The sequence below is a fragment of the Primulina tabacum genome, chromosome 18 (assembly GCF_025594145.1).
Source record: "Primulina tabacum isolate GXHZ01 chromosome 18, ASM2559414v2, whole genome shotgun sequence".
Lineage (NCBI taxonomy): Eukaryota > Viridiplantae > Streptophyta > Magnoliopsida > Lamiales > Gesneriaceae > Primulina > Primulina tabacum.
This window is the reverse complement of record NC_134567.1, coordinates 22,732,289-22,760,106: the sequence shown is the minus strand read 5'-3', so window position 1 is coordinate 22,760,106 and position 27,818 is coordinate 22,732,289. Positions and strand designations below refer to the sequence as shown.

The window sequence follows — 27,818 nt, the reverse complement described above, 5'->3', positions numbered from 1 at the left end:
CATTTTATTTAACTTTCATTTGTATTCTAATCTTTTCACCCGTGTTTTCCTCACTTGAGCTCAAGGGCATTCTTGGAAAAAAAATTATGAATTAACTCTTGGAAAATGTTTAATTATTTTTTGTTTGTTATAATAATTATATTTGTTTGATAAAACAATCGAGAAATTGTGTTTGAGTTGTTATATTATTTAAAAAATTTAAATTTTATCGTTATTACTGACTATATAACTTTTAATAAAGCGACAAAGCCTCGGTTATTTTTTCTATAATAATATTACTCATAATCATTGTAAATGATAATCAAATTATATTTTGGATGAATCTCTTTATTCCAATTACGTTAATTCTTCGTATTGTTATAAAAATTGACATTGAATGGCTAATATTTTACTGTATCAAAATCTATTGACTGATGTTTGACCAGTGTAATCTTGAACAAAGTTTCAAAGTGGATTTGAGCTGAAATGAAAGAGAGCAAAAAACAGATCATGTTATTGAATTCAGAATCCTAAATATCGTTACGCATTAGTTACACAGAGAGAATAAAGGGACATTCAGTTAAAGCTAATTGATCCTCATCTCCTCCAAATTTGAAACCTTTAAAATCTTATCCACTATTATATATGTAGTAGAGCATAAAATTTGAATACCCAAATTCTTGTTGTAATACTTTTTTAAGCATAATAATATACAGATGGAGGCATCATTTCTTGCAGTGTCAACAATTTGGTTGTTGCTGATCGTTACTGCTGCTACTGCCACTTATGATGCTGAAATCAAGAACAGAAGGAATCTTCTTGCAAATGGCCTTGGATCAACTCCTCCAATGGGGTAAATTGTTGTTTTTCTTGGGCTTATTTTGACAGATCTCATGTGGGTTTTTCTTGATTCTTACTTTTTCTTGTTGGGAAGCTGTAAAAATTATGTCTTTTCTCGTTTTTGTTTTTGTTCTTGTTTTTTTTTTGCTGTTGAATCAATAAGTTTTTTTACAGCTTCCTACCAAGTATTCTTTTTCTATATGCGGAGTGAAAAACGCTACGCTTATTGCTAAATGTTGATGCTTTACTGTATTTAAATCTTTTCTGAAATTTTTCTCTCTGTGACTTCTAGTTTGCCATATTTTTTGAAAAAAGTAGTTTTAGTGACTGAATGATTTTGCTATGATTAATATATTTCTATTAATTTTTTTCAGGTGGAATAGTTGGAATCATTTCAACTGCATGATTGATGAAAAAATGATAAGAGACACTGGTTAGGAACTATTTCTCAATTAGTTCCCATTATAATTTCAGTTTCTCTCTGTTTTGTTTAGGAATATTTAAATTTGAGCTTTCTTTCTTTACCAGCTGATGCTCTAGTCTCCACTGGTCTTGCAAAGCTGGGATACATATATGTCAATATTGGTACTTTTCAATCTTCTAATAATAAATTTTCTTGATTTTTTTAATCAAGCATACAATGTTACACATTGATTTATCTAACTCGAGAAACTTGGGGACTTCCGTTAGATGACTGCTGGGCCGAAATTTCTCGAGACGAAAAGGTTCACATTTCACAGCATTTCATGCAAAGATTGGTTCTATATTATGCATTTTTTTTCCTTTGTCTCTTTATTAATTTTCTTGAAAATCATTTGTCAGGGTTATCTGGTGCCTAAGAAATCCACATTTCCTTCTGGGATGAAGGCTTTGGCTGACTATGTTCATGGAAAGGGACTTAAGTTGGGAATATACTCAGATGCTGGGTAACCTTGGCTATATACGTACAATACATACATGCATTGTTTTAATGTGCTGAATTATAAATGTTGTTGTGATGCTGTGATCTACACTCGTTTGCAGCTATTTCACTTGCAGCAAAAAAATGCCTGGTTCACTCGGCCACGAGGAACAAGATGCCAAAACTTTTGCTTCTTGGGTAATAATTTTTTTTTCAGTTGGGAACCACTTGTGAGAACTGCACTGAAAAAATCCCACCAAAAGTGCTCCTAGGCTCGAGCTTAGCAAGACTTGGCCCTTAAACGAAGCCTGAGCCTTAACTGTGAACCCCTATTTAAAATCTCGGGGTGCTCTTTAGGTGTGTCTATAATGCGGAGATGATAAATATAAGATGATTGCAGGATGATAATCATTCATTTTCAGATGAGATCGGACATACCAAAATAATTTGAGGCTTGTGTGTCACATCCCCGGCGCCAGTTGTTTTTGGGCCGTCCGCACGTCTGAGCCGAGGGCAATTGAACTAACCAGATTCTAACATATTAAATGAGCCGCATGTCATGCCTTACTTTGCACCTAGCCACTACAAAATCCATGCACTTTACTGCACCTTGCATCTAAATTTTCATTACTACGATTCATATGATAATATTTGACTGAGATTTCTCTATTCAGATTCAAAAATAATCGAAAACACATTTAATCTTGAGTAGCCTTGTTGATTAACCATCTCTGGTTCTTGTTTTTCACTACAGAAAGTCTTGGTTTATTATATTCTGCAGGGCATTGATTATTTGAAGTATGACAATTGTAACAACGATGGATCAAAGCCATTAGTTCGGTAATAAGAGTTAAATATTTCAATTCGATGTCATCTTTCACATTCTTTTGCATCTTCCCAATTCAGTTCTTTGTTTCTTTTCTGTTCTTATGTAAGATATCCAGTGATGACCCAGGCTCTGATGAACGCAGGACGCCCTATCTTCTTTTCCCTTTGCGAATGGTGACATTAAAAAAATATTTATCACACGAGTTCTACTTTCTGTCGATTGTTGACGACTTTTGTGCTTAAAATAAACAGGGGAGATATGCACCCGGCCACATGGGGTTTTAAGATAGGAAACAGCTGGAGAACTACAAATGATATATCTGATAACTGGGATAGGTATAAAAAATTCATTTTTTGTGTAGTTTAACAGTTCAAGATCATCTTTGTATCTAAAAACCGTGATTTTGAATCTTATTGATTATTATACAGCATGGTTTCGAGAGCAGATCAGAATGAAGTTTATGCTGAGTATGCTAGGCCTGGTGGCTGGAATGGTTAGTATAATGAGTACATGGGGTGAAACTAAATTAAAGCTTACAACTTCGTTCCCGAATTTAGGCCCTAACCCGTGTTGTGGATCATGTCCTGATTATTACGAAATATCCAAATTTTTCTGTGTAAAATGAATGCAGATCCTGACATGCTTGAGATTGGAAATGGAGGAATGACCAAAGATGAATACGTAGTTCATTTCAGTTTGTGGGCAATCTCCAAGGTCTCCCCACATTACTTGCAAAGAATAACATATACTGATTTTAATAAAAATTCCTCAGATTCCCATCTTTTTCTTGATTTGTTCTCATTTCAGGCACCTCTTCTTATCGGTTGTGATGTGAGAAATACAACAAAAGACATATTGGATATAATAGCCAATAAAGAGGCCATTGCCATCAACCAAGGTGTGTATATAACCAAATCATCAACAGCTATATCTTATTCTCAAGGGTCAAAAATCATAGAAACTTCCGAAAAATACACAAATCATCAAAGAACAAGGGGATTTTAGCAACATATTTAAATTTTTATCCTCTTTCGAATTTCGCATGGATGCTAGATGCATTTTTCCATATTATATCAAATATTTATAATTTTTTAACATAACATAAAATTCTTGTAACAGACAAACTAGGAGTTCAAGCTAAAAAGGTTCGAATGGAAGGCGATTGGGAGGTACTACTCCATCCTCCTCCGGTCACCTTATCACACAAACACTAACTTGCGATTTCATAAGCTACACGTATATATGTATGTATAGGTTTGGGCTGGACCGCTTTCGAAGTACAGAGTGGCACTGGTGATTCTGAACCGAGGGGCTTGGCGAACGGCCATAACCGCTCACTGGGATGACATTGGGATTCCTGTTGGAAGCACTGTGGTTGCAAGAGATGTGTGGGAGCACAAGACCTTAAAGACAAGGTTTGTAGGGAATTTGACAGCAACAATAGATCCACATGCATGCAAAATGTATGTATTGAAGCCAGTTTCTTGAATGAAATTATAATCTTTGAGGGTGAAAATTAAATATAGTAATCACCCTTGCAATGCAATAATGGTGTTGGTTCCATTAATTTCTAAATAAAATGAAATGCATAACCAACTCTGATATCTTGGTGTACTTTTTAAGTTTCAAGTTTATTCATCCTTGTAACAATGATGTGGATTTTTTAAATCTATATTATTTAGTGCTTTATTAATGACATAAATTAGTTTTTATTTCTTAAAAGTATGTTTTAATTTAATATTAATACATATAATATATTAAATTTTGATATTAAAAAATATTCACATATTCAAATAATTTCCAAATTATACATCATTAGTAGAAAGTATGTTGAGAAAACATGATAGAAAATTAAAGTGCAAATTGATTAATCAACTTCATTTTTTTCATATATCTAAATAAAGGTAATAAAATTCAAAAACATGCATGTTTACCTTAAAATTTTGAAGAATCATTTGAGGATATAGTATGGATTTTGTAAAAGAAAAGAAATTAAAATGGAGTGTGTTTAATGAAATGAGGAGTGTAAATGCTATTATCTATTTCAAAAATACATGATATAGAGAGAGATAAAGATATAGGTATAAATTTAGTTCATATCAACAAATGGCAATACAAGTTGGGTTGGGTCACCTCTTATTTCTTATAAAAGAGAATGAGTTAACTTTGAAATGTCATTTATAAAAGAACAGATCCAACGGAATTTTTTATTTGAAACACCCAAATTCTTGTTGAATTATTTTTTTAGCATAATATAGTATAATAATATATAAATGGAGGCATCATTATTTTCATTGTTAACAATTTGGTCGTTATTAACAACTACAGCTACTAATGCCAATGATGATTCTGAAATCAAGAACAGAAGGAATCTTCTTGAAAGTGGCCTTGGCTTAACTCCTCCGATGGGGTAAATTGTTGTTTTTTATACAAATCTTTGGCAGATTTTTAAGGTTTTTTTCTTTATTTTTACATTTTTTTGGTGGGAAGCTTAAAAAATTGTATTTTCTTGGTTTTTCTCCTTTCTTTTAGAGTATCTTTTCTTGGTTTCTTTATTGATTTGTGTGGCCACCGAAATTAAACATGTGTAGAGAATTTATTGTATAAATCTCTTTTGTTTTTTTGTTGGTTTTCTTTCTTTATCTAACTTTTTCTCCAAAAATAGTTTATTTTTGGAAAGGAGCATAAGTTGGGAACATACGCAGATGCTGGGTAATTTTGGCTGTATACATATATACATGAAAGGGCAAATTAAAAATTGTCATGCAGAAGAGCTTGTTTTGGTACCCTAAGTCGTCAAAGTTTCTTCTTATTCCGATAAGTTGGTCTTTTCTCATCTTTAATCATTTTTCTGACGTGGTGTCGGATCAACTATATCTAACATGTCTATATTGTTAGGTGCCGCATCACGTAACATACCGGTGAAAAGTACTAAAAGTGAAAAATACGAACTTATTGGACTAAAACCAAACTTTGACCGACAAACAAGATCGAAAACCAAAACATGAGGGAAGAATTTTGTAATTTTTCCTACATGCATGCGTTATTCTCGTGGGCTGAATTATAAACAGCGTTGTGATTGTCGCACATTTGTTTGCAGGTACTTCTCCTGCAGTACAGAAATGCCCGGTTCACTTTTGTACGAGGAACAAGATGCCAAAACTTTTGCTTCATGGGTTAGTTGGGAATAAATTGTTACAATGCATTGATAAAAGCCGATAGTCGGGCTCGAGCTTAGCAAAACTAGAGCTCTTCAATTGTATTGAATATTGATCACCCTTGAATTGTAAAAACGGATGTGGCTGACAAGTCACTGCTATAAAATATGATATTTATGCATGAAAATTCTGTTCTAAAAATAATCGACTTAATTTTATGGTCTAGTTCGAGAGTGTGTGTGTACACATTTAATAATACAAACTAACATTATCTTCTCGTAAATAGGACGCAGTTGGAATATCACAAGCTGCAACTCAGATGAAATAACTAACCACCACTACAACAAGTTACCAACTATGTATATAAATTAACCATGATAGGCAAGATCCAACTTTCAATTGCAGTTAATGTTCCATATGAAGTAATACCCTTTTACAGGACATATGATATAATGTGAAAATATGGGAGAATTCTGCAAAAATTCACTTAGAACTAAGACATCCTATAATATGACATGTGGGGATGGAATATTTCTCTTCCAATGTAGCATGATTAGTGCCCGACAGAGTTCGAAAAATTAATAATGTGATGAGTCGTAAATTATCTGAAACTGTGCTATTATTATAGCTAAGCTGGTAGAAATACAATGAAATTAGGAATAAAAAGGTGAATACACAATCACATTGCATATGCTCTCAAGGACAATAGCACAACTGAGGGACCTTCTGATTCCGTTACATATTTGACCCACAAATTTCAACCAAATGTGAGAAAACTTTATAAAATATCCAACAGAAATAAATCAAGTTTGTACAAATTTCACTAAGTTGCGATCCTCTCATCTTCTAAGTACATAAATATTCATATCATCAAGCTTCTCTCAACTACATATAGAGATGCAAGTCGAGAGACGTTTTGGGTCAGACAAACAATGCAATTAGACAGACAGGTAATACAAATTTGCGGGTCAGGCCTAACTGTAGAGTAAGAAGGTTGTGAATCGAATAAATTCGAGTTAAAAGAATAATCGGTCAGTGGTGGCATGAATCTACACAGGCTGCCAGAAGTTTGAAAGAAGCATAACACCAAATTTGCAGTACCGTAAAAATAATCGTAGCTACTGACCAGTGTATAGTGTAATGAATGTTAATGATTTACTCATGAAACTTCTTGAAGAGCCAGATTCAGCTCATGCGCAGACTTGGCCATAGAACCCCCTCTCCTGCAAAATTGGCAAATAGAATTGAAACCACGCAGAATGGCCAAGGTATTTGCATAACCTTCATGTGAAACATGAAATCCATACCTCGTAAGGGCGGGCAGGCAGAGCTTCACTTTCTCAAGTTCAACAAAGCAGAGATTGCAACGCTCCAGCCTTACCACAATATAAAGCAAGGGAAACGTCTTCCGATCAGATACATTACATAATTATCAATGTTTCAAATAATATTAGTGAATGAAACAAGCATGTAATCGAGGAATGAACCAACTGAACCTTTGCTCTGCCTCAATATCTACACCAACAGGTGATTGGGCTGATAACGAAGAGTAAATCACTGATCCAAATACTCTGACCAGCTTTAGAAGCATGCCCAATGAAATTTCTTGATGCCTAAAGAAAAATAGGTTTTCAGATTCTATATAACAATCACAACAGATCTAATGTTTTTGGGTCATCATGGACAACAGCCAACTGCATGAATAAAATGATGTATGCATTCATCTTATCATTCGAATAAGAGACCGACCAGCGCCAAACAATGTTACCCAAAAGGTACAGTGGTCACTTTTTCATCCACTAAACATTGTGTTGCTGATGAAAACCATCACGTTAACATGAATACCAAAGAGAATAACCCTAGCAAACATAAGATGCAACATCTAGCATTAAGTATGAATAGCATCCAGCAAAAAGGTCCCTGAAATCATCTTTCTTCCCCCAGGTCCCACTTGTTCTGCAGCACAAAAATATATGACTAAAGCATTTTCGGGCCTTCAAGAAATCCTCAGTTCTCAAAATTATTCCCTTCTGCTAATCGAATCCAAATTCAGAAACATACAGAATCTACAAAAGGTTGGATGTTAAATAAAAGATAAACCTCTTAATTATATTTTCAACAAAAAAAGGCCCTGCTTTACTAAAAAGAAACTACATTCTTTAACCTAGGTAACATTCAATGTTAATGGGATGAAATAGAAACGTTATTAAAGATTTTTATAAGAGTTATATTTACCTATCCATATTACTTTCAAGCAGTCCGGTAAGGAGTGGCAGAAGACAAGCACAAATGTCTAATGTAACCATATCGATCTTTTCTGCCAAGAGGCTCATTACGTCAGCAAGCACCTGCATTACGAGGAAATATAAGTACTCCACTGCTTGCACAGGCAACATGAAGATGGCATTGGACATTGTTCTGCTATTGGTAAAGCAAAAAACAAGAGCTGCTTCTATCTACAATATTGGAAGAATAACACTTACACTATGATCACTTATTTTGCTGATAGCACTAAGAACACCTTTGATATCATGCCTTTGCCAGTAGCTGTGGACTACCTGCAGAATTAGTGCCACGCAAAATAAGAGTTATTTCATTTTCTAGAATCAAACACTCACAAAGCATGCTATACTTATTCCGAAAAATATATATCACATTTGATTATTTGTCGTGGTACTGTAACAAAAGCATCAAATTCATGAGTTAAAATGCATGTAAGTTCAGCAATAACATGATAAATGTTTGCAAAAGAGGTTTCAACAAAACCTTCTCCACAAAGATTTATTATCACCAACAAATAAAGAAAAAAGACTCCCATCGGCAAAGAACATATGGCAGATAACTAAGTTACAATGTAGCATAAGCTACTTGTTATGTGGCCCATGAATGGAGTTTCCAATCACGTAATTCAAACTTTATAAAGCAAGTAGCGCCAGGAATTTCAAAGCCCAGTCATCTGTACTTCGGTCAGCTCAAGCTTCTGGAACCAAGATATCCCCAAGCAATGACTTTTATTTCCACGAGAGTATTTCAAGGAGGAAGAGAGACGTCAATGTATATTACTTCATCTAACAACTTTTCTGAAGCAGATTGAAGTTATTCTTAAATCAACCAGAAAGAAAAACCCAGTTCTTGTTTTCCTGTGTACATACGAGAAAAGGTTGCACGTAGTGTCTGTCTACATCTATAGTTACGTATCTTCAGATATGATGGAATCAGGTTGATAATCCAATGAAAAGAGCACACAAATACACAAAAGCATAAGGTGGGTTGAACTTATAGAACAAGACTCCACAAAGTAGTCACCACAAGATAAACCTGTAGTTTGGCTAGACGAGATTGCATGGAACCGACGAATTGATTGTGGGGTTCCATCAAGTCAGCAATAGTATCCTCATCACTAGCAGAAACTGACTCATCTCCACCGGGTAAAGGGTAGCCTCTCTGTTGTGGTGATGAGAATAAAAAAACATGTCAATTATTTCCAGAGTACGTGGAGATAAGGTGAAGCATTCAGATCTAACCATACATCATACTACTAGCCTTGAGCGATGTAGCAGATGCCACTAATAGATGGAAAAAAAAAGGGAAACCTCCATATGAAATTTACATGTTTTCATCAAGCTGTTTAAAAAATAACGCTATTGTATGAACCAGAAATAATTGGATCGCATAATGAACTGAAGTGCCCTGATTTTAAGCTGGTGGTATGATATGGGAGAAGTGAAGGTAAAAATGCTTTTTAGGCAAGCCGCGAGTGAAAACTTTATTCCATGCACAAATTTCAACCAGCTGTCTTTTCAAGAGAAAAGCACAAAAACACATGACCACATACAATGAAAGTTTGAAAAAGCAATAGTTTGAAGTAATTAACAAACTGATCGCTGCAAATACCACCCAGCTACACTAATGAAAAGGAAAAGGAAAAGAAACCGTGACAGCAAAAACAATCAGTTTTCCCCGCAAGAAACAGCTTCAAAGTCCATCGGGAGCATAGCTCAAGCACAAAAACAATCATTTAAAAGCTTTCAACAGTTGCAAACTTTTACTTCGGTTCTAAATTTGCCATGTACCATATATAGTAACGAATACAACTATTTAATGATCGATATGCAAATTTAAAGCATTTCTTCTCATATTCTTTATTTTATTTTTAGTCAAAAAAATAATAATTATATGTCATATTGGAGTATAAGTTTGTGAACTTTGTTCTATTTTGAACAACATCAAAACAAAACTCATGTTCAAACTTCAAAGAACAAGTTGAAGTTCAACTCTAAAAAATGAGATGAAATTGAGTTAAAAGTCCACTTCCTGTTCAAACAAAAAAATTTAGCATTAAATGATCAGAGAGCGAAAAATATTAGCCTGTTAGGTCAAATGCACCATAAAGTATAGTGGTTTGAATTAGAATATAATAGAAAAGTAGAATTATTTTTGGGAGAGGTGAATATTTGAATTATAATAATAATTGTATTGAGGAAGTTGAAAGTTGAATGAAAAATATTTTTTATTAAAGAACTTGAAAATAACATAGCATGTTTATGTTTCCTGGAAGCGAAAACGTTCCCGAAAAAGATCAAGTGTTTTGGCAAAAGTAGAGAATGAAAGAATATTGTTTCCTAACTTCACCAGAATGTAGATATGTGGAAACAGAGAGAGAAAGAGAGAGTTCTAGTCCATTATTTCAGAGCAAGATTTGCATGAAGTTAATCATTGCAAACAAGTTGGAGTGTGCTTACTAATCTCCTTGAGGCGTTGGACGAAGCTAGACCTCGATAACGAGAACTCCTATCCATCTGCTCCGAACTTGAGACCAACGAATTTGTTCTACCTATGATTAAAATAAAAATTGTCCATCTTCAAACTGCATACTGTGAGTTGTAAATTAAACAAAAAAGATAGAACCAAATTGTCCGTATTAAGCAAAACCAAAAGCAGCTGTACCTCCTTTTTGACTATCCAGATGAGGTCTATCTACGATCACGTCACTATCAGCCCCACAGAAATCATCTGTGAACATTGATTGAAATCAATTATGGCAAAGCCATTTTTCTAGCACGTCTGACTTATCTGAAGAATTTAAATTGATAGTCGATCCATAAACTCAACGGTGAAAAAGGCGTTAGGGAAGCAGGGAGAGGTGATAAAGAACTAGCTGGGCGTGTTTGGCAATAGGATTAGAAGTCAATAAATCAAATTCATCAGTCTTACTTAACATGGTTACACATGAAGCACATACACCCTGAACTAAAATGAAGCGGCTTAGAATTCATATATATATTTTTTTAAAGGAAACGATATTTCATTAATATTAAAGTAATAAAGAGTACATCAGTGGATTAGTAGTTCACTGTCGTAATGTAGCACAGAATATTGAAGATAACTTAATGATACACATATTCCCAATCTCTCATTAGATCTAAAATGGAGACATTCGTGAAATCTTTATGAGTGCCAATTCACATAGCAATGTTAATCTTGACTATTTCCCAGCACTTTTCTGTATTTGCCTCAATCTCTTTGAAAATTCTTTGATTTCTTTCCAACCAAACCGTCCAACAAATGCAATGAACCACGACTTGCCAAAAAAGTCTTCTTCTGTTACCAGTTGGCTGTCCCAAATCCATATTGAATAAATCCTTTGTTGCCTTAGGTATAACCCAAACCAACCGAAGCTCTTGCAAAGCTCTGGCCCACAATGATGTTGTGAATGGACAGTGAATGAGCATATGATCCTGAGTCTCTATATCATTTCTGCATAGAACACACCAGTTGGGACACAAAGCAATTCCGGGACATCTTTTTTGAATCATCTCCGAGGTTGGTAATTTACCCAGAGTAGCTGTCCAAGAAAAAATCTGTATCTTGTTTGGAACGGGAACTTTCCAAATAGCATGGAATAATTGAAAGTCAGGAAAAAGATTGTTTGGGAAAAAAGACTCGTAGAATGATCTGACTGGGAAAATACCCGAAGAATCCCCGCTCCACTCAATAAAATCATCTACCCCTTCAACTAACCTAACCGCATCTAAAGCTCCTAATAACTCTGACAACTGAGCAATCTCCTCATCTCTCACAACCCTTCTAAAATGAAAATCCCAAGATTGATTGCACGTGACATTATCAAAACAGACAAAAAATGATATAGGCAGATTATGAAATGCTGATAGCCGAAACAAAGCTAGAAAATTATCTTTGAACGAAGAGTCCCCCCCACCATCTATCCTCCCAAAATCTAACCTTATTTCCTCCTCTCACCTTAATAGAAACTCTCTGTTTAAAAGTCGGTATATACGGGAAATAAACTTCCATGGGCATCTGAACGTGACGTGACAAGCTTAGATTTATCACTGATTATCAGATCAAGAAACCTACCACTTTCTCTAATTCGATTACCCTGAAATGGTTTTTGATTTTGCAATTTCTTTTGCTGCATTTATACTACCTCAATTGACATACTTTATTTAGACCAGAAACTTTACCCAAAAAAAAACGTTTTTTGCTCAAAAATACACATCATGAAGGCTAAAACAGTTTTTAGCCAATAGAAAGTGAACTGACTTCATTTATTGAGTTGGGAACTCACTCTTTCGACCATTATTATAAGATAAATTAGATCATTAGAGTTGGACCAGAGAAGCATCATCTGAATGTGATGTCGACTGATCTGGTGAGCCTTAATGAGCATCAAACCCTAGGTATTTTTGGGGGGGTTTTATGTACTAAAAACAAAGAAGTTTTTTTACCTTATGATTTACTCTAAGATTAACCAATGCATCCTTTCGAGTTTCTTCCTGTACAGCGTGGTTGCAAGGATTTTTATAACCTTTAAAATTATAAATTAGTTTTGGGCTGGCATCTGTTCACTATTCTAAGTATTAGCATCTGGAAACTTAGGTATGTGATCCTTTGCCTCTCTGTTGTAGCAGTAAAGAATAAGATGCCTTGTAGCCTTGCATAGGTTACATAAGGCACCTGTTTCCAATCATGGGATAGGGTATGAGTTGGAAACTACACTAAGTACACAGAATCCAGAGGTAGTCTCAGAAGTCATAGGAAATCCGTATGCAGTATAAATGCAAGTGACTGTCCTCATTTTTATCATGCTTCACTGAATCACGCCAAAGTTTAAACCCCATAAATAAAAATTCAATAAGATTGATCATTCTTTGTCCTATGTTCACTTGCCAGCTTGAATCTTCAAGCCTAATGTTCATCACCCGCTGCCACATCCCAAACTGTATAAATCCAACAAAACTAAATATAAATCATCAAACCAAGGATGAGAGCTTGTCGAGCATCTGAAAAGTCTGAGGACAACTTTGATCCCTCTGGAAAGGTAAACAGTGACATTTGACCCCTAATATGACATTATCCCAACCAACTCCCCCTGTCCACTTCCCACATGAGGCATCATTAGCTGTTTCATGAATGAAGCAATTCACAGGTGCTAAGTTTTTGGAACTGCTTCAATATACTCAGATACTCTATTTTTCCATCATCTTAACAAATAAACAAGCTATAAGACATGGATATGGGGGACTTTTATCAATATACAAAAAAGGCAACAAAGTTGTAGATCAGTGATAATACATACAACTTTCATGCTGGTATGTGGATTGGGCATCAGTGTTTGCATTTGTTCCAAATATTCCAGAATTAATATGCTTATCGTCTTTTCCTTTCCTTTCAGCTGCTGCGATCACAGTGATTGAGCTCTTAACTCCAGTAATAATATTCCTGTCTGGAACACTAAAATCCATGGCTTTCGGGATCTCATTATCAGGCTGAGATGAATGCAGCATCTCCAAGTTGTCTCTGACATTTGGAAACTTTCGAAGATCTTGTGTTTTTGACTGCACTGGTAAAGGCAGTGTCTTCACTGAACCTCCTTCCTTTCTAGATTCAGTACCTTGTTCTACCCTTGGATTATTTCTAGGCACAAGCACTGGTATCACATCGGATTTGTTTAACATTGGGATATTAGCTATGGATTGGACCTTTGCAGTTTGCCGCTTTGTTGCTGGTGCATTGACCACCTCTGATGAATTTATTTGAGTTGGTCTGGAAACAGCATTTAAACTTGTCCTTTGAGGGGTGCAAGGAGCACTGGCAGTAGCTTCAACAAGCATATAAAAAAATAATATTTAATATAACCCCAGAAATGAGTGAATATATGAAGAAAATTTGATGAAAATATGAAAGAATTACGAGTAATAAGAGAAAACGTAAATATTCCCAAATATTGAAAAAGTAAACACGTCAAAGATTTACTTACATGAAAGAGATTTGAAATCCTTACTAACTTCTGCATTTTGCTGGACAGAAAACTTTGTGATAGATTTAGTCTCTTTCACAGAACTGGCATTGTATGAAACTGAAAGTCTTCCCAAGCCGTCCTTTACATGATCTTCCTTCAATATTGTTGAACCACCGGAATGAGTTTTCGGCTCAAGGTGAATATTTAATCCAGCAGTACTGCCCTTTGCATATGGTTCAATACGCTAGATGCATCACAAAGTTGAAGAACAACGTCGATTAATTTTAAATAAAAAAATTTAAAGATTCATAGTTCAGAAATAGCAATAAAGTTGATTGTTACCGAAATATCAACAACCCATACTCCAACACAACTTTGATTGAAGGAACATCCAAGAAGCTTCCCTTCATGAACGTTCATGTCTGATAATTTAGACCACCCCACATCTACAGTAGCGTGATTTTTTATGGGTTCCCATGAATAAACCTACGCCATTAACATCAAGTCAAAATCAGAAGCGCCAGGTAAAACTTGGTGCATTATCTCAGAATAGAAATAAATAGGCCTACTTTTAGATTCTCATGCAAACCACATAGCAGGGTCTTGCCATCAGTATTGAAGGTCATAGAACGCACTCCTGTGGGCTAAATTTCAAACACATGAACAATAGTCATTTGATGCTCATATAATAACATTGAATACAAAGCTCACAAAACCTGAAGAAAAACACGTCAACGGTAAAATGCATGGCATGAGATTAGACGAAAAAAGAGCTAACCTCAGGTCCAGCTGAACCCATTAGCTCAAAAGTTTCAAGATCCCAGAATTTAACTGTTTTATCGGCTGAACCTGCCATAGCATTTCAAAAAGGGTGGCCAGAAATTAAAAGGACTGTCAACTTGTAGGAAGATACAAATTTGAATAATTGTTCAGACTTCATCTTTCAATTTATAGACACAGACAACAGAATGATAATAGATGACAAATGGAACACAAGCTGAATAAGGAACCCAAAACCATAAAACCATCAGTAGCTATCTATTTCTTCCCTTGATTAACTTAAAATCAGAAATTAATATTCTATTAAGCAAAGGACCCCCTCTCCTACAGGAAAGTGGAGATATTGCATTCAAAGTTGCATTCTCTAAACAATTTCTGAAGAAATGATAATAAAATTTTAAGACACATAAAGGAATTGCGCTGTGTATCCTGTAAAAAGGAGGTATTATTTGTCTACAGTAAATATGCTTTATTACAACTCCTATAGAATGTCCTAGATAGCAATATCTCAGGACTATCAATAGCACTTCTGACACATCCACCGTTTCAGAAAATATCAAAGCGATATTATTTGTTCACTGGTGGTCATCTGCAAAGTGGCGGGACATATTAGCAATCAAATAGATTGACATATAGAACACTAAAAATAACACAAACTTGCAGATCTAGCAATTCAACAATAAATTTTACCACCTGTGGCCAGCAAATATTCCTGAGGATGGAAATCAATGCATTCAATTTGCCCCTCGTGACTTTTAAAATCATGCAAAAGCTTGCCGGCAGTTAAGTCCCACAGCTGTCATATCAGAAATCATGTTGAGAAATGGAACAACAATGAGAGAATCCAATCAATGTAAAGGTAGCACATCTTGAGATTTCACACAGTAAAGACACAAAAACATGAGAAAAAACTAAAAAAGAGAACGAATAATGTCAATGAATAGGATAAAGCACAACAATGACCCCTTGATATATGCTAATCGAGATTATTCGATTTGATACAGCATACAGAAAAGACAGAAACTCATATCAGGTAGCAGAAAAGAAAATTTCACATTTCGTCACATAAAGGAAATTAAATGCTTTTTTTCTGTTAATTAGCAAAAATAAAGCTGTAAATTTTAAATGGAAAATGACAAACAAGAAAATTGGGAGATAATAGTCCAACCTTCACAGAATTGTCCTCTCCACCCGAAACAACCCATCTACCATCAGGTGAAAACCTGATTGCATTTACACCTCGAGTATGACCCTTGTAAGTGTGTATACACCCTTTTCTACGGATATCCCATATTTTTAGGTTTGTGTCCAGAGATCCAGATGCAAAGAATTCCCCGAAAGGGTGAAAGTCCAGTGATATGCAGTTGGATCGATGACCAGTGAGAGTGCGAATGACTATCAAAAACATGAGGAAAAAATCAACAGCAATGGTTTGTTTTTCAAAAAGAGGGATAAAAATGCAACTCATCGAATAAACTGGATAACAGAAAGCATACTCTTGGCCTCCTCCAAATCCCAGAGCTTGATTGTACCACTAGCGGCACCTGCAGCTACCAACACCTCCATAGTATCAAAGCTAACTGAATCGATTCCACTCGTATGGCCCGACAAACTCTATGTGATTAACCATGAATATAACACCAAATTAGATAAAATCAGGGAATTCATCGATTATCATTTACACAGCTATTTTACTTGTCAGAAAGTAAATAATAATAATCCTGTGAAATAGTGGAGCATCAGCTACATCTATGCTGTGTTTTTGTAAAAATGGTTCATGAACTACCCACCCTCAGCCGTGTACATACTAAACGGCTAAACCTAAGCATGATCAAGTGGTTTTAATTGGGAGATACGAAAAAATGATGCAACTCACGGAAACGCAAAAAGGTAGAGTAGAAGAAATAGGAATACTCTGAGAAGAAATATGTAAGTGAGAATCGAACTGACCAGTATGGCATTAGGCTTCCCAATAGCCCAAAGGTTGACCTTATGATCTTCTCCTCCAGTCACAAGAACTCTTGATGATTTTTTCCCAATCTTTAGGCAGTTCACGCTTAAAGAATGGGCTACAAATTCCTCTGTCAGAAAATACACAGTCAAGGAGTTTGCTCGTTAATTCGGTTTGGAAGGTAGCAATCTTGATACTTTTATCTTTTCGGCAAATATAAATTCCTAGTGATTTTTATTAGATGCTTTTACTTGTCTTTGGAAATTCATTAGATGTTCTTCGATTGTCATTCGACTAGCTGAACCATATCTATGGTCAATGGTGTCAACTACTAATCTCAACATTCTCGGTACAGGCACTTCTTGAGGCCCCCAATCAATCACATGTTCAAATAAAATTAAAAAAAATTCTACAAAACACTCAGATATACCATTGTCTAAAGGTTACATAGTGTGTGAACCATGACTTATTTCGTCACATTGCCATTTTGATTTTCTAATACAAGATTTCTACACTCAAAATATCAACAAGACTTCTGCTATAGTGTGTAATGCACATATTCTCTAGCACGATGTACACAACAGTTGTGTGATATCAATGGAAGTCAGATTTTAACTCAAATACTTTTTAGCTTATAAATATTAAAATTTTCCAGTTCATAAGTCCTAAATAACCAGATGCTCTTAATTACAAAAGCTTAAGCTTACTTGCTCAATAAGCACCAAAATCATGCTAGAGTGATGAACAAATAACAAACGTTACCGCGTATTGATAGAATCAGTAACCACGGCAGCTTGACAAAAAAATAAGTAATAATTAAAATAGGGTGTACCAGATCCAACTATATAACCACATCATGCTACATTTCTCTTCCAAATCAAATCCCAACAAGTTTAATTAAACAATCAACTAGAGTAAAAAGGATACGTAGCTTGTAAGCTCGTTTGGTGGTTGTCGTCATTGCGGAACCCCTATATGCCAACCTCCAAAAAAAAACTAGCCCAGAAATTCCACTTGATCGAGTGGAGACTCAGGCTATAGATGGGACCCAGGATCCATCAGCTCCAGATCCAAAATGCACCAACCCCCATTCACATTCCTTCGACTCGTTCACTTCCGATTCCCAATCTCGCGGGGCGGAATCAGAACAAAACAGCGAGTCGATTCGGAAGACTTTGGAGGTGTTTTGGGGACGAGGAAGATCGAAATGTGGCTGATTTCGCAGACAGATATTTGAATTTGGGTGCGTTTGGTGGAAATATTTTGGGGGTTGCTAGATTATTTGAATTGGTACATTCAAGATTCCTGGAAACTTATAATAACAAGTTTTTAAAAATGTGAAATTTATTAAAAAAAATTAATTTGATTTGCTACTCGATTTTTTTTTTACAATAAAATAGTACAGTTAATTAAAACTTTCAAATATATGGTTTGGGATCATACGTTTTGTATTTGTGTTCATATTAATCTTTCAATTTTTACTTATTTTATTTCAAAGCTCACACGATTTTTCTTCCTGAATATATATTTTTAAAAATAATTTTTCATTCAAATATATTAACTTACGTGAATGCGTTGAAATACATAATCAATTATTGATCGAGGCATCTAGCGTTTGGAGTTATGAATCAACATAGAATCAACAACATTATTCTTGCATTAGTTGAGAGAATGAAAGAGATCTAAAATATGTGTATTATATATATTTTGTGATACTGTTATGCCCCAAGTTTTTCGACCCATCATAGAAAAATTAATTGTGTGGATTATATCAATTTATTTAATATTTTAAAAACACATAATTAATTAAATCATTTTATTGAATCTTTTATTAGATAACTTGTATATATATAATTAATTAAATTATTTGAAGCTACAAATTAATTCAAAAAGACCATGTAACGAAATTCAGATGTGGGGATGTTTGTTGGTGGGGCAACGATTGAAAATGTCACCAAATTTTGTTTGGCACCTATTTTTACACACTTCATTCAAATTTTTACACTGATCGAATTATACTTAGTGTGGTAACAATTTTCTATTTATTATAGGAGTAGGTCTCTTATGAGACGGTCTCACGAATTTTTATCTGTGAGACGAATCAACCCTACCGATATTCACAATAAAAATTAATAATCTTAGCATAAAAAATAATAATTTTTTATAGATGATCCAAATAAGATATTCCTATCATAAAATACAATCTGTGAGACTGTCTCAAACAAGTTTTTTATAATTTATGTATGGTGAAAATTATATTTGAATCTTATAATATTTCTCGTGTTTCTAAAATTACGATAAAAAAAATTTCTCTCACTTTTTTTTACCATTAATTACATATTAAAAAAATATTCAATATATATATATATTTGAAATAAGGAAAAGTGATGATAAGTAGTGTGGTGCCATTTGTAACAAAATCGTGAATTCGTTTAAGTAGGAAAAAAAATCAACAAAAAATTGAAGTATTTGACATCTAAGTAATACATGGGCGAGTGAATGAGGACTGCCCGAAATGTCCCTCGGAGGCTGAAACTATCATTCGTGCATTGTGGAGTTGTTCGCTAGGGGTTTGTTCGAGTTTACTTATATGGATATTGTTTCAAAATCATTGATGAGTTGATATGTGTCAAATTTTGACGCACGTGGTCAAACAAACCGTTGGTAGGGGTGATGGTTTGAGTGGGCTTTTTTTTAATATCGAAATGAATCGTCGTGTAGTGCTAATTTCAAATATTATTTCAAGTTGCGTTTTCGAATTTAAAATTAATGAACCGTTTCGAATAGTTATATGTTTTTTAGAATTAAAAATGAATAAACAAGTGAAAATCAAGAAGTAATGAATTCAATCTTCAAACATATAAGCAATATAGGTGAATAATTGTTCATGATCGATAAAACAATCGAAATTTGATGATTGAATTGTTATACAGTTTTTGTGAAGGCCCAAAATTTTACTATACAAAGAGACAAAGTACCAAGTTGATTTTAGTTTTGCATTGAAGATGAATTATGTCATGGAGGAGGATAAATTACATGCAACATTTGGCATTGAGGGGAAGACCTAATATCACATTGGTTATTACATGTTATAAACTATGCAATCTTTGACATGAGGGGAATGTCTAAAGTCACATTAGTTATTACATGTCATAAACCATGCAACATTTGACATGGAGGGGGAAGATCTAAAGTCACATTGATGCCTATAAATAGTGGCAAAAGAATGAGTGAAATCACACCAAAACAACATCAAAAGTTCTATCTAAAAGTTGCAATTTTCGGGTACCAAAAATTCTGCCAAATTTCATAAAGTTTTTCTCATTGTTTTACACGTCCAAATCTGATATCCACCGTTCATAATACACATACACAGTGTTTTGAGCAACATATCCAAAATTCAGATCGATCCAACGGTTCATTAGGCGCAAACATTTTTGCAAAATGACTGATTTTTCGGTGTCAAACTCCAACTTGTTCATTCCAAAATTTTGGAACAATCTTTCAAGTAAGTGGGTTTTTGTTATACTTTTACGTACACTTGCATTTCATAAGTGTACTACTTGATTTATATACATTATTTATGTTCTTGAAATACATTATTCGTTCCAAATCTGATCTCCACCGTTCATAAGTGTACACTTGCTATACTTTTCCTTCGTAAGTATGTCAACATTTGCTTAAAAATACATTATTTATGTTTCTTGAAATTCGATCGGCATGATATATTTGTTCCTATTTGTTATGAAAATCCTTGAACAATTTGTTGTTGATATTAGTTATAATATATGAAAGCATGTTTGAATATGTGAAATGCATTGTAATGATTCGAATTAGAAATGATAAGAAAATTCAGATATTTGATATGTTTTGACCCTGATGCGGTGAGATATAATAACTATTCATTTGGCCTCGCCCCTTAGAAGAGTAACATATAGGAGACTGATCAGTAAACCCTGGAAATGAGATGATTTTCAGTGTTATGTTTGTATCTTGTTCGTATTCGATTCAACATGCTTATGATTGAACTTATGATAACGTATTCGTATAATTATAACATTGATATTTGTTATGCCCTGATCGACTCTCATTTATTGAGTATTTCCCAAATATTCACCCCTTACATTCCCTCCCCAGATAAGAACGAAGAACAAATCGAAGATAAAAAACAAGAAAATTTTTGGGGATGCTGATGAATCTAATCCAATTCAAGACAAGTCTTGTCATTCGGTCTTTTGTTATATTATCGTGTTTCACGCTTCCGCATTTCGTTTTAATCACATTGTAAAAACAATTATTGATTTATGTAATAGACTGACTTTTGGCTATTTGATGTACTATGTGGCTTGTTGTTACATGATTTTAAATTGTTAAACAACGTCGATGGCACGTCTCGGTTTCGGGGCGTGACGGTTTTTTGTAAAGCGGCAAACGTTCAATCTTATAACTTGTGTCAAAGTCACGAGTTCGATTCGCAATAATTGCAAAGAATGCAATTATTGATAGAAGGATTGTTGGGGTGCAATAATTGTCTCTGCTGGGTAGAGTAATCGAAACATGGTGTTTGAGATATCATACAGTTTAAAAGACTTAAGTTATGTTGTTACTATCAATTATAACTTTTAATAAAACGACAATCGCTCGATCCTACGTATATGTTTGCCTCAATGGAGTTAATGTTCAAAATAACTTTTGCCCGGTTTGATTGACTAGTTTTCAGGACGACTTGGTAGATCTCTTTAGTTGGATGGTGGAGTATAGTAATGGGGATGATCTTGCTTGTGTTTGCTATGATATACTAGAGCCTTTGGCATGTTCGTTGTCGTTCTTTTATTATTTCAAAACTAATATACTCTTTTATTTTATGAATGCATTGTTTTGTGGGTAAATTGTAGATAAATCTCTAAAACTCAACTCAAATTTATTCTAACTCCCTACACTTAAAAATATTTTTTTAAACTCCCTTAAAAGGTTAAAAATGACAAAAATACCTCTTATAAGTGTATTTTCTAATGATTGATTTTCTGGGACGTAAAATGGTATCAGAGTCGAGGTAAAATTATTTCAAAAATACAAATATTATTACAATGTAATTAAATGTTTGAGGAGGATAATTTCGAAAAAATTATGAATCCGAACTCAGGTTCGAGAAAAATAATTTACAAGAACTATTCCAATATCTTGGAATACATACAAGAGCATCTAACCTTGGTTAGATATCAGGAGAAGCAAGGGACGCTACAGTACCCACAGGTAAACTTATGATTCAATCTAATAAGTTTTTGGAGATAGTAACAGATTCCTCTAAGCTTTCTTCAGATCTTAGGAAAATCCAGAAAATGGTACAAAATTATGGCAATATGCTATACTTTGTACCTCAACGAGTTGAAAAAATCCTTGAAAACCAAGAAGAAATTCTTGGAATATTAAAGGATATTCAAGCAAAAATTCAAAAACTAGAACAACAATCAAGGTCTAGTAAAAGAACTTCAGGAGGATGGTTACCACCATCATTTGGTGCTGAACCTTTGCTACATCAACAAGGGAAGGCCAAAGTGGTGTCAAAACCTTTGACTGAAGAAGAAAAGATGATCAATCTATTTAAATCTGTCTCAGAAAAGAAATAAACCTGATGACAACTTTAGAAAGGATTGGTTTAGAGGATCTACAAGAACTTGCGGAATCTTTCGCAAATCTTAAAGTTGTAGATCTGAAGATGAACACAGCAGGAGGTGAAACACCTGCTATAACCTGGTCATCTTCTCAAGAACCACCAAGGAAAAGTGTGAGATCTCAAAATATAAATATGAGAGAATCTCAACCCGATTTCCATACTGGTGGAGGATCACACCCAGCGGGAACAAGAACAAGGAGAAGTCAAATTCCCTTGCACCAAACACCCTATGGGAAAACTGTTTTAGATCCTATACATCCTTACGGGGTTATGCTTAACCTTGATGTATTAGATTTCAAAAACAGATAAGATCTCATAGATGACTGGACATCTGCTATGAGAATCGCTGCAGGAACACTTGATCTCAACATAGAAAGATTCATTAACTTTTAGAAATGAGTCTTACGAGATCAGTTAAAATTGCTTGGGACATGACTTCATTAGATACAAAAGAGTCAGTCCTAGCTCGGAATCTCTCAGTGAGATCGCTGAAAAAATGGTTACCCTATTTAAAGCACAATTTATAGGGGTAGACAATTTTAACAGTCGAGATTCAGAAAAGATGAAGAAATATACTCAAGCTCTGTATAGTCTTGAATTACATGATATATGTTTAGTAGACGAATACATAAGAGGAAAAGTTGTACAAACGCTTAAGGGGATCAACAAAAGAACTCCTTTGTGTTGTAAGAAAAATGATTTTCCAACGATTATTGGAAGTAAACCACAGAAGCATAAGAGAAAAAGTTTTAGAACTCATCCTTATGCTAGAAGTGGAAGAAGTTCTTGGAAACCAAGAACAGTTTGGTCTAAACAGAAAGCCAGATCTTACAAATCTGGACAAAGAAGTGGACCATCAAGAAGTAGTATATCATCCCAAGCATCGAGTACATCTCGAAGCACAGAAAAAACACTTACGAATAAAACTTTCAGAAGAGCTCATACTCAAGCTAATGAAAGTTTCAAAGATTGTAATTGTAACGTCCCGAGAATTTGAAGGGTCACGTAAACCACATGCATGCAAGTTATTAAATTTCTTTGGTATTTTATTACATTGTTTTAAAATTTTAAAATGTATTTTTATTTTATTAAAGTGTGTTTAATTATTTTTATGCATTTTATGCATTATTATTGCATGATAGGATTTAATTCATGAAATTTTAAAAGTTCATGCACTATGATTTTTAAGTTTCATTTCGCGCTCGAACGAGGAACGGAGACCGGAGAATTTTCAGGGAAAAATTATTTTATTAAATGGGTAATTTTTTTATTAATTAATATAAGATGTTTTAAAGGTATTCTTCAAGAAATGTGATTTTTGGGGTATTTTACCCGTATAATTTTAATTTTTAACGGTGCATAAATTTTATTGAATCGGGGGAATTTTTGAGGGTTCGGCTAGTATTTTAAAAATATTTCCAAAACGAAATATTTGTCGGGACTGTGTTTGGATTTGATGGACCTATTTTTAAGCTTATTGGGCTTAAAACCATTTTTATTTTAATGGAGGCTCATTAGTGCACATTTTAATTAATCTAAACTACAATTAAATTAAACCATAACCTACCCTACACCAATTACCCTTCCCACCATCCCGACAACCCCTCACTCCTTCATTATGCATGTGGGTTCAGCAGCATTCCTTCCCTTAAAATACAGCTGGTTATCTCGGTTTCAATCGTTCTTGTAAATTAATCCATCCGGCGCTTCTCCGTTGCTCTTCTCTTCAACCTTCTCGCATAAAAGATCAACAGGCACGCATTGTATCATTATTTCTGCATCGTTCACGTCATATATGTGCTGTCATGTGTGTTATGTTTATGCATTTTTCGGTATTGGCATGACAAAGCTTTTATGCTCTTGGTTTGACACGAAAACCATATGTTGTTGCATACATCTCACACTTTGTTTTCTGTGGTGCAAGGGGCTGCTGTTTTTAGTTGTTTAAGGGCTGTATTTGATGTCAAGGAGTTGCCTTGTGAGTTAGATCAGTTGCTGGACGCTGCAAGGGAAGGGCCGAGAGGTGGTGTTCTTGGGTGGTAAGGGTTTTCGAGAGGTATGGTGCAAGGTAGAGTAGACCCGGCTGAAAAGGGGGCTGAACCAGAACTAGGTGCGGTCCATGAGGGCCATTCGAGGTCTAGGAGAGGTGGGTTAAGGGCTGGAACAGCTGGTCTCGGTCCAGGAGCAGATCGAAGGGGGTTTAGTTGAAGAGAGCTCGTATAGTTGTTCTTGGAGAGGCTCGAACGTTTCTGCTTTTAGTTGCACATCAGCTTTATGCTTCGTTTAGGCTTGGTTTAGGAGTTCATTAAGGTCTTAAGGGTGAGCCTTAAAGGCTGGACAAGTGAAGATGGAAGGTGGACCGAAATTTTATTGGGTTGAAGACAAGTGTTGGAAGATAAGAGTACAAGGGGGGCCGAGAGTTTATTGAAGGGTAGCCGAAACATTAGGATTTAGATGGAATAATTTAAGTAGTAAATGGTTTAGAATGGGGTTTTAAGTTATGGTAAAAAGGTTGGGAGAAATTTGGTTAAGTTTCGGTTTGATACGAGTTAAAATCGGGACCCTGGTCCAATTTTTAAAACGAATCGGTTAAGTTGTGAATTTGGGCTCGAGTTTACGTCTAGGGATGTTTTTAAATATGTTTTGGGACATTTTTAGGATTTTAGTAAGCTTTTGGATCAAAATAATGAGTTTTGGATTTATCCGGGATTTAATCGTCGCACGAAACGTTAATTAAAGGATTAATGGAAACGCCTAGACTTAAGCTTAATAAAAATATGATAAAGTTCTTGTAGGCTTAAATAATTACTTGGGACGTGTTAGAGTCAATGGAATTAAGAAAATGTCAAAGAAGTGAAATTTTACGTCTAGGGGAAAAACGATATTTTTGGGTTTCCATGGGCAAAATTGTCATTTTGCACCCGGGAAAGATTTTGGTACTGGCAGCGCCCTGAGCACATTTTATCATGTTTTAAATGTTTATGCATCATGTTTACGATTTTTACGCAATTATGATAAATATGGTGCATGCTTGGTTTAAAGGAAAAATTACGTATATGCATGATTTTATTAAGTGATGAATATGATGACACGTTTTGAAAGAAGTGATTTAGTTGCGACTAACACGATGACATGATGATATGATTGGAGATATCGTGAGGGAAAAGGTCCCAGAGGGAGCCCGTTTACGATAGAAGGCCCCAGAGGGAGCCCGACGATCGTATTTCCATTGACTTGATATGATGATATGATAGGCCAAGGCCCAGTTGACAGGTGAGAGTGTCGCTGATGTCCCCGTCGCCCAGTACTGTGGTTACACGTAGATGGATCCATCGACTGACATGATGATACGAAAGTCACAGCTAATAAACTGAATTCAATTAAAAATAAAATGTATACGTATATGATGACATGAGATGACATGCTTTAATACGATATGATTTTACACGACACGTTTACGTATATGATAACATGAGATGACATGTTTTGACACGTATATGATGATATGAGATGACATGATATGAGATGACATGATTTGACACGACATGATTTTGTACGACATGTTTATGTTCATGTTTTAAAGTTCATGAAAGATATGTTGGCATTATGATTTTACACGACACGTTTACGTATGTGATGACATGACATGCTTTAATACGATATGATTTTACACAACACGTTTACGTTATGCTTTTAAGTTCATGAAAGATATGTTGAGTATGATATTTTTCACTGCTGTGTGCTATGTATATGTACTTGTTATTACTGGTACAGGCGTGTTGAGTCTTTAGACTCACTAGGCGTGTGTGATGCAGGTGAGCTAAATGGTGAGGAGACTGGAGGTGCCGAACTTTGAGTAGGCAGACTTGGCGGGGTGACACGACCCGAGGACCACATGTTTTCCGCATTACGATTTATGAGATTGAGAGAAGATGAATATTTTCATGCGTTGATTATTTTAGGATTTTTACACGTTTACGTTTACGTTTACGTTGATTTTGGATGATGGTAGTTATTTTAAACTGCATTAATTTTATTTCCAATTAAAAAGATTAATTTAAATGTTATTTCGAAAATGCGAGCTTTTATTTAAAAAAATGTCCTGTAGAATTTTAAAAATGAGTGAGACGTTACATTTGGTATCAGAGCAATGGTCCTGTATAGGGTTGTGTCACCGCCATCTTCTGCCGCTCAGTCTTCAAGCCTCAAGTCTGTAAGCTTTTATGATTCAAATGTTTTAAATGATTTACTTTTATCACCTGCATGTTAACATGATTTATGCTTTATGATGATCTACGGTATATGTTTAACTGCTTTTATGATCTAATGATTGACTGCTTTAAAAACTAGAATAAATTGCATGTTGGTTACGTTGGAATTGGACGTGTCTAAGAATTCGAGTATTGGCCTTTAGGATTTGACTATATTGATTTGTAGGTTATTACTACTGATGTCCTCCTTATGGGTCATTAGTTAATCTTGAAAATTATGAATGCCTTTGGGTCTTGTAGAATTTCTAAGAAATTATTGATGGTTCGTGGTTGCTAGTTGAAGTTAATTTTTAAGGATTTCATATAAGGATTAATGATTCGAAGACTACGACGATCTTTTGAAGTATAAAAACGTAGAATTTATTTAGGGATGCATGCTCTACCTAGTTTGATTTAAGGATTGAATCACACGAATTGAGAATTTTAAGGACCTAACTATATTAACCAATAATTTGAGGACTTAAGTGCAATAATAAAATTCTAAGGGACTATTTCGAATTTACCAAACTTTGGAATTAAATTTTTAGTTTTGAGAATTTTAAGGTTTAATAAGGCCAAATCAAAAATTTTATGGGGACAAAAATACAAATTCGAAGATTTGTAGGGCCAAGAATGTAATTTTCGAGGACTTTAAGGGCCAAGTTGCCAATTTCGAAATTTTTAAGGATTAAATTCGAACTTTTGAGGAACACTTGGGTTAAATTAGTAATTTTTTGAGGTTATGGGAATTGATTTTGGGTCTAATAAGTTTAAAATTATTGAACTTTATGTTACAAGAAATCTATAAAATGGGATTAGGAACGCCAAAAATTTATGGGTAATTGTGAATTCTCGAGATTATGGACAAATTGGATAATATTCGAGGAAATTAAGAACTAATTTTGCAATTTTTAAGAAATTTGGGGGATTTGTTTAGCAGTAAGTGAGAAGCGAATGATTTAAATGACCAGAATTTTTGATGATTTAAATTTGAAAGGATATTTGGAACCTTGAGATATCTGAGCTATAATGTTATAAAAAATGGTAATCAAGGACATTGTAGGATGAATCAATCTTGGGCTTGAAAATTTAAGTGTTAATGAAATAATGATGTGGCAAATTTAGAATTTAAAGTGATGACAATTTAAGGTGAAGTTGATCAGTTAATTAAGTTATAAGAGTAGACATGGAGC

At 34.6% G+C, this 27,818-nt stretch overlaps 2 protein-coding genes across 3 annotated transcripts; one reads left to right on the top strand and one right to left on the bottom strand.

Annotated features, from left to right (window-relative positions):
* The first annotated feature begins 459 nt into the window (after positions 1-459).
* On the top strand, positions 460-4,151 carry LOC142533344 (alpha-galactosidase 1-like). The gene is made up of 14 exons (XM_075640083.1): positions 460-832; positions 1,194-1,252; positions 1,348-1,404; positions 1,510-1,544; positions 1,642-1,745; positions 1,843-1,918; positions 2,502-2,560; positions 2,657-2,722; positions 2,801-2,884; positions 2,978-3,042; positions 3,181-3,263; positions 3,357-3,447; positions 3,669-3,718; positions 3,804-4,151. The coding sequence occupies exons 1-14, from the start codon at positions 696-698 to the stop codon at positions 4,035-4,037; spliced, it is 1,200 nt and encodes a 399-aa protein (XP_075496198.1). The 5' UTR covers positions 460-695; the 3' UTR covers positions 4,038-4,151.
* A 2,208-nt stretch (positions 4,152-6,359) lies between these two features.
* On the bottom strand, positions 6,360-18,001 carry LOC142533343 (katanin p80 WD40 repeat-containing subunit B1 homolog KTN80.4-like). 2 transcript variants are annotated; one of them, XM_075640082.1, is made up of 18 exons: positions 17,629-18,001; positions 16,701-16,831; positions 16,247-16,364; positions 15,919-16,145; positions 15,444-15,546; positions 14,749-14,819; positions 14,540-14,614; positions 14,313-14,456; positions 13,989-14,214; positions 13,308-13,829; positions 10,655-10,720; positions 10,450-10,541; positions 9,026-9,151; positions 8,191-8,265; positions 7,943-8,055; positions 7,204-7,320; positions 7,015-7,083; positions 6,364-6,930 (listed from the first exon to the last, which is right to left on the bottom strand). In XM_075640082.1, the coding sequence occupies exons 1-18, from the start codon at positions 17,660-17,662 to the stop codon at positions 6,867-6,869; spliced, it is 2,373 nt and encodes a 790-aa protein (XP_075496197.1). In that variant the 5' UTR covers positions 17,663-18,001; the 3' UTR covers positions 6,364-6,866. The 2 variants fall into 2 exon arrangements, with proteins under 2 accessions (XP_075496196.1, XP_075496197.1); XM_075640081.1 differs by having other exon boundaries at positions 6,360-7,083.
* Positions 18,002-27,818: the final 9,817 nt, after the last annotated feature.

Coding starts and splice junctions, on each gene's coding strand:
- LOC142533343 (XM_075640081.1), bottom strand. CDS start 17,662: ATGACGACAACCACCAAACGAGCTTACAAGCTAC. Junction 14,615..14,748: donor TGGGTTCAGCTGGACCTGAG/GTTAGCTCTTTT, acceptor TTTGAAATTTAG/CCCACAGGAGTGCGTTCTAT. Junction 8,056..8,190: donor GCAAAATAAGTGATCATAGT/GTAAGTGTTATT, acceptor CTCGTAATGCAG/GTGCTTGCTGACGTAATGAG.
- LOC142533344 (XM_075640083.1), top strand. CDS start 696: ATGGAGGCATCATTTCTTGCAGTGTCAACAATTTGGTTGTTGCTGATC. Junction 1,746..1,842: donor GGAATATACTCAGATGCTGG/GTAACCTTGGCT, acceptor ACTCGTTTGCAG/CTATTTCACTTGCAGCAAAA. Junction 3,719..3,803: donor GAATGGAAGGCGATTGGGAG/GTACTACTCCAT, acceptor ATGTATGTATAG/GTTTGGGCTGGACCGCTTTC.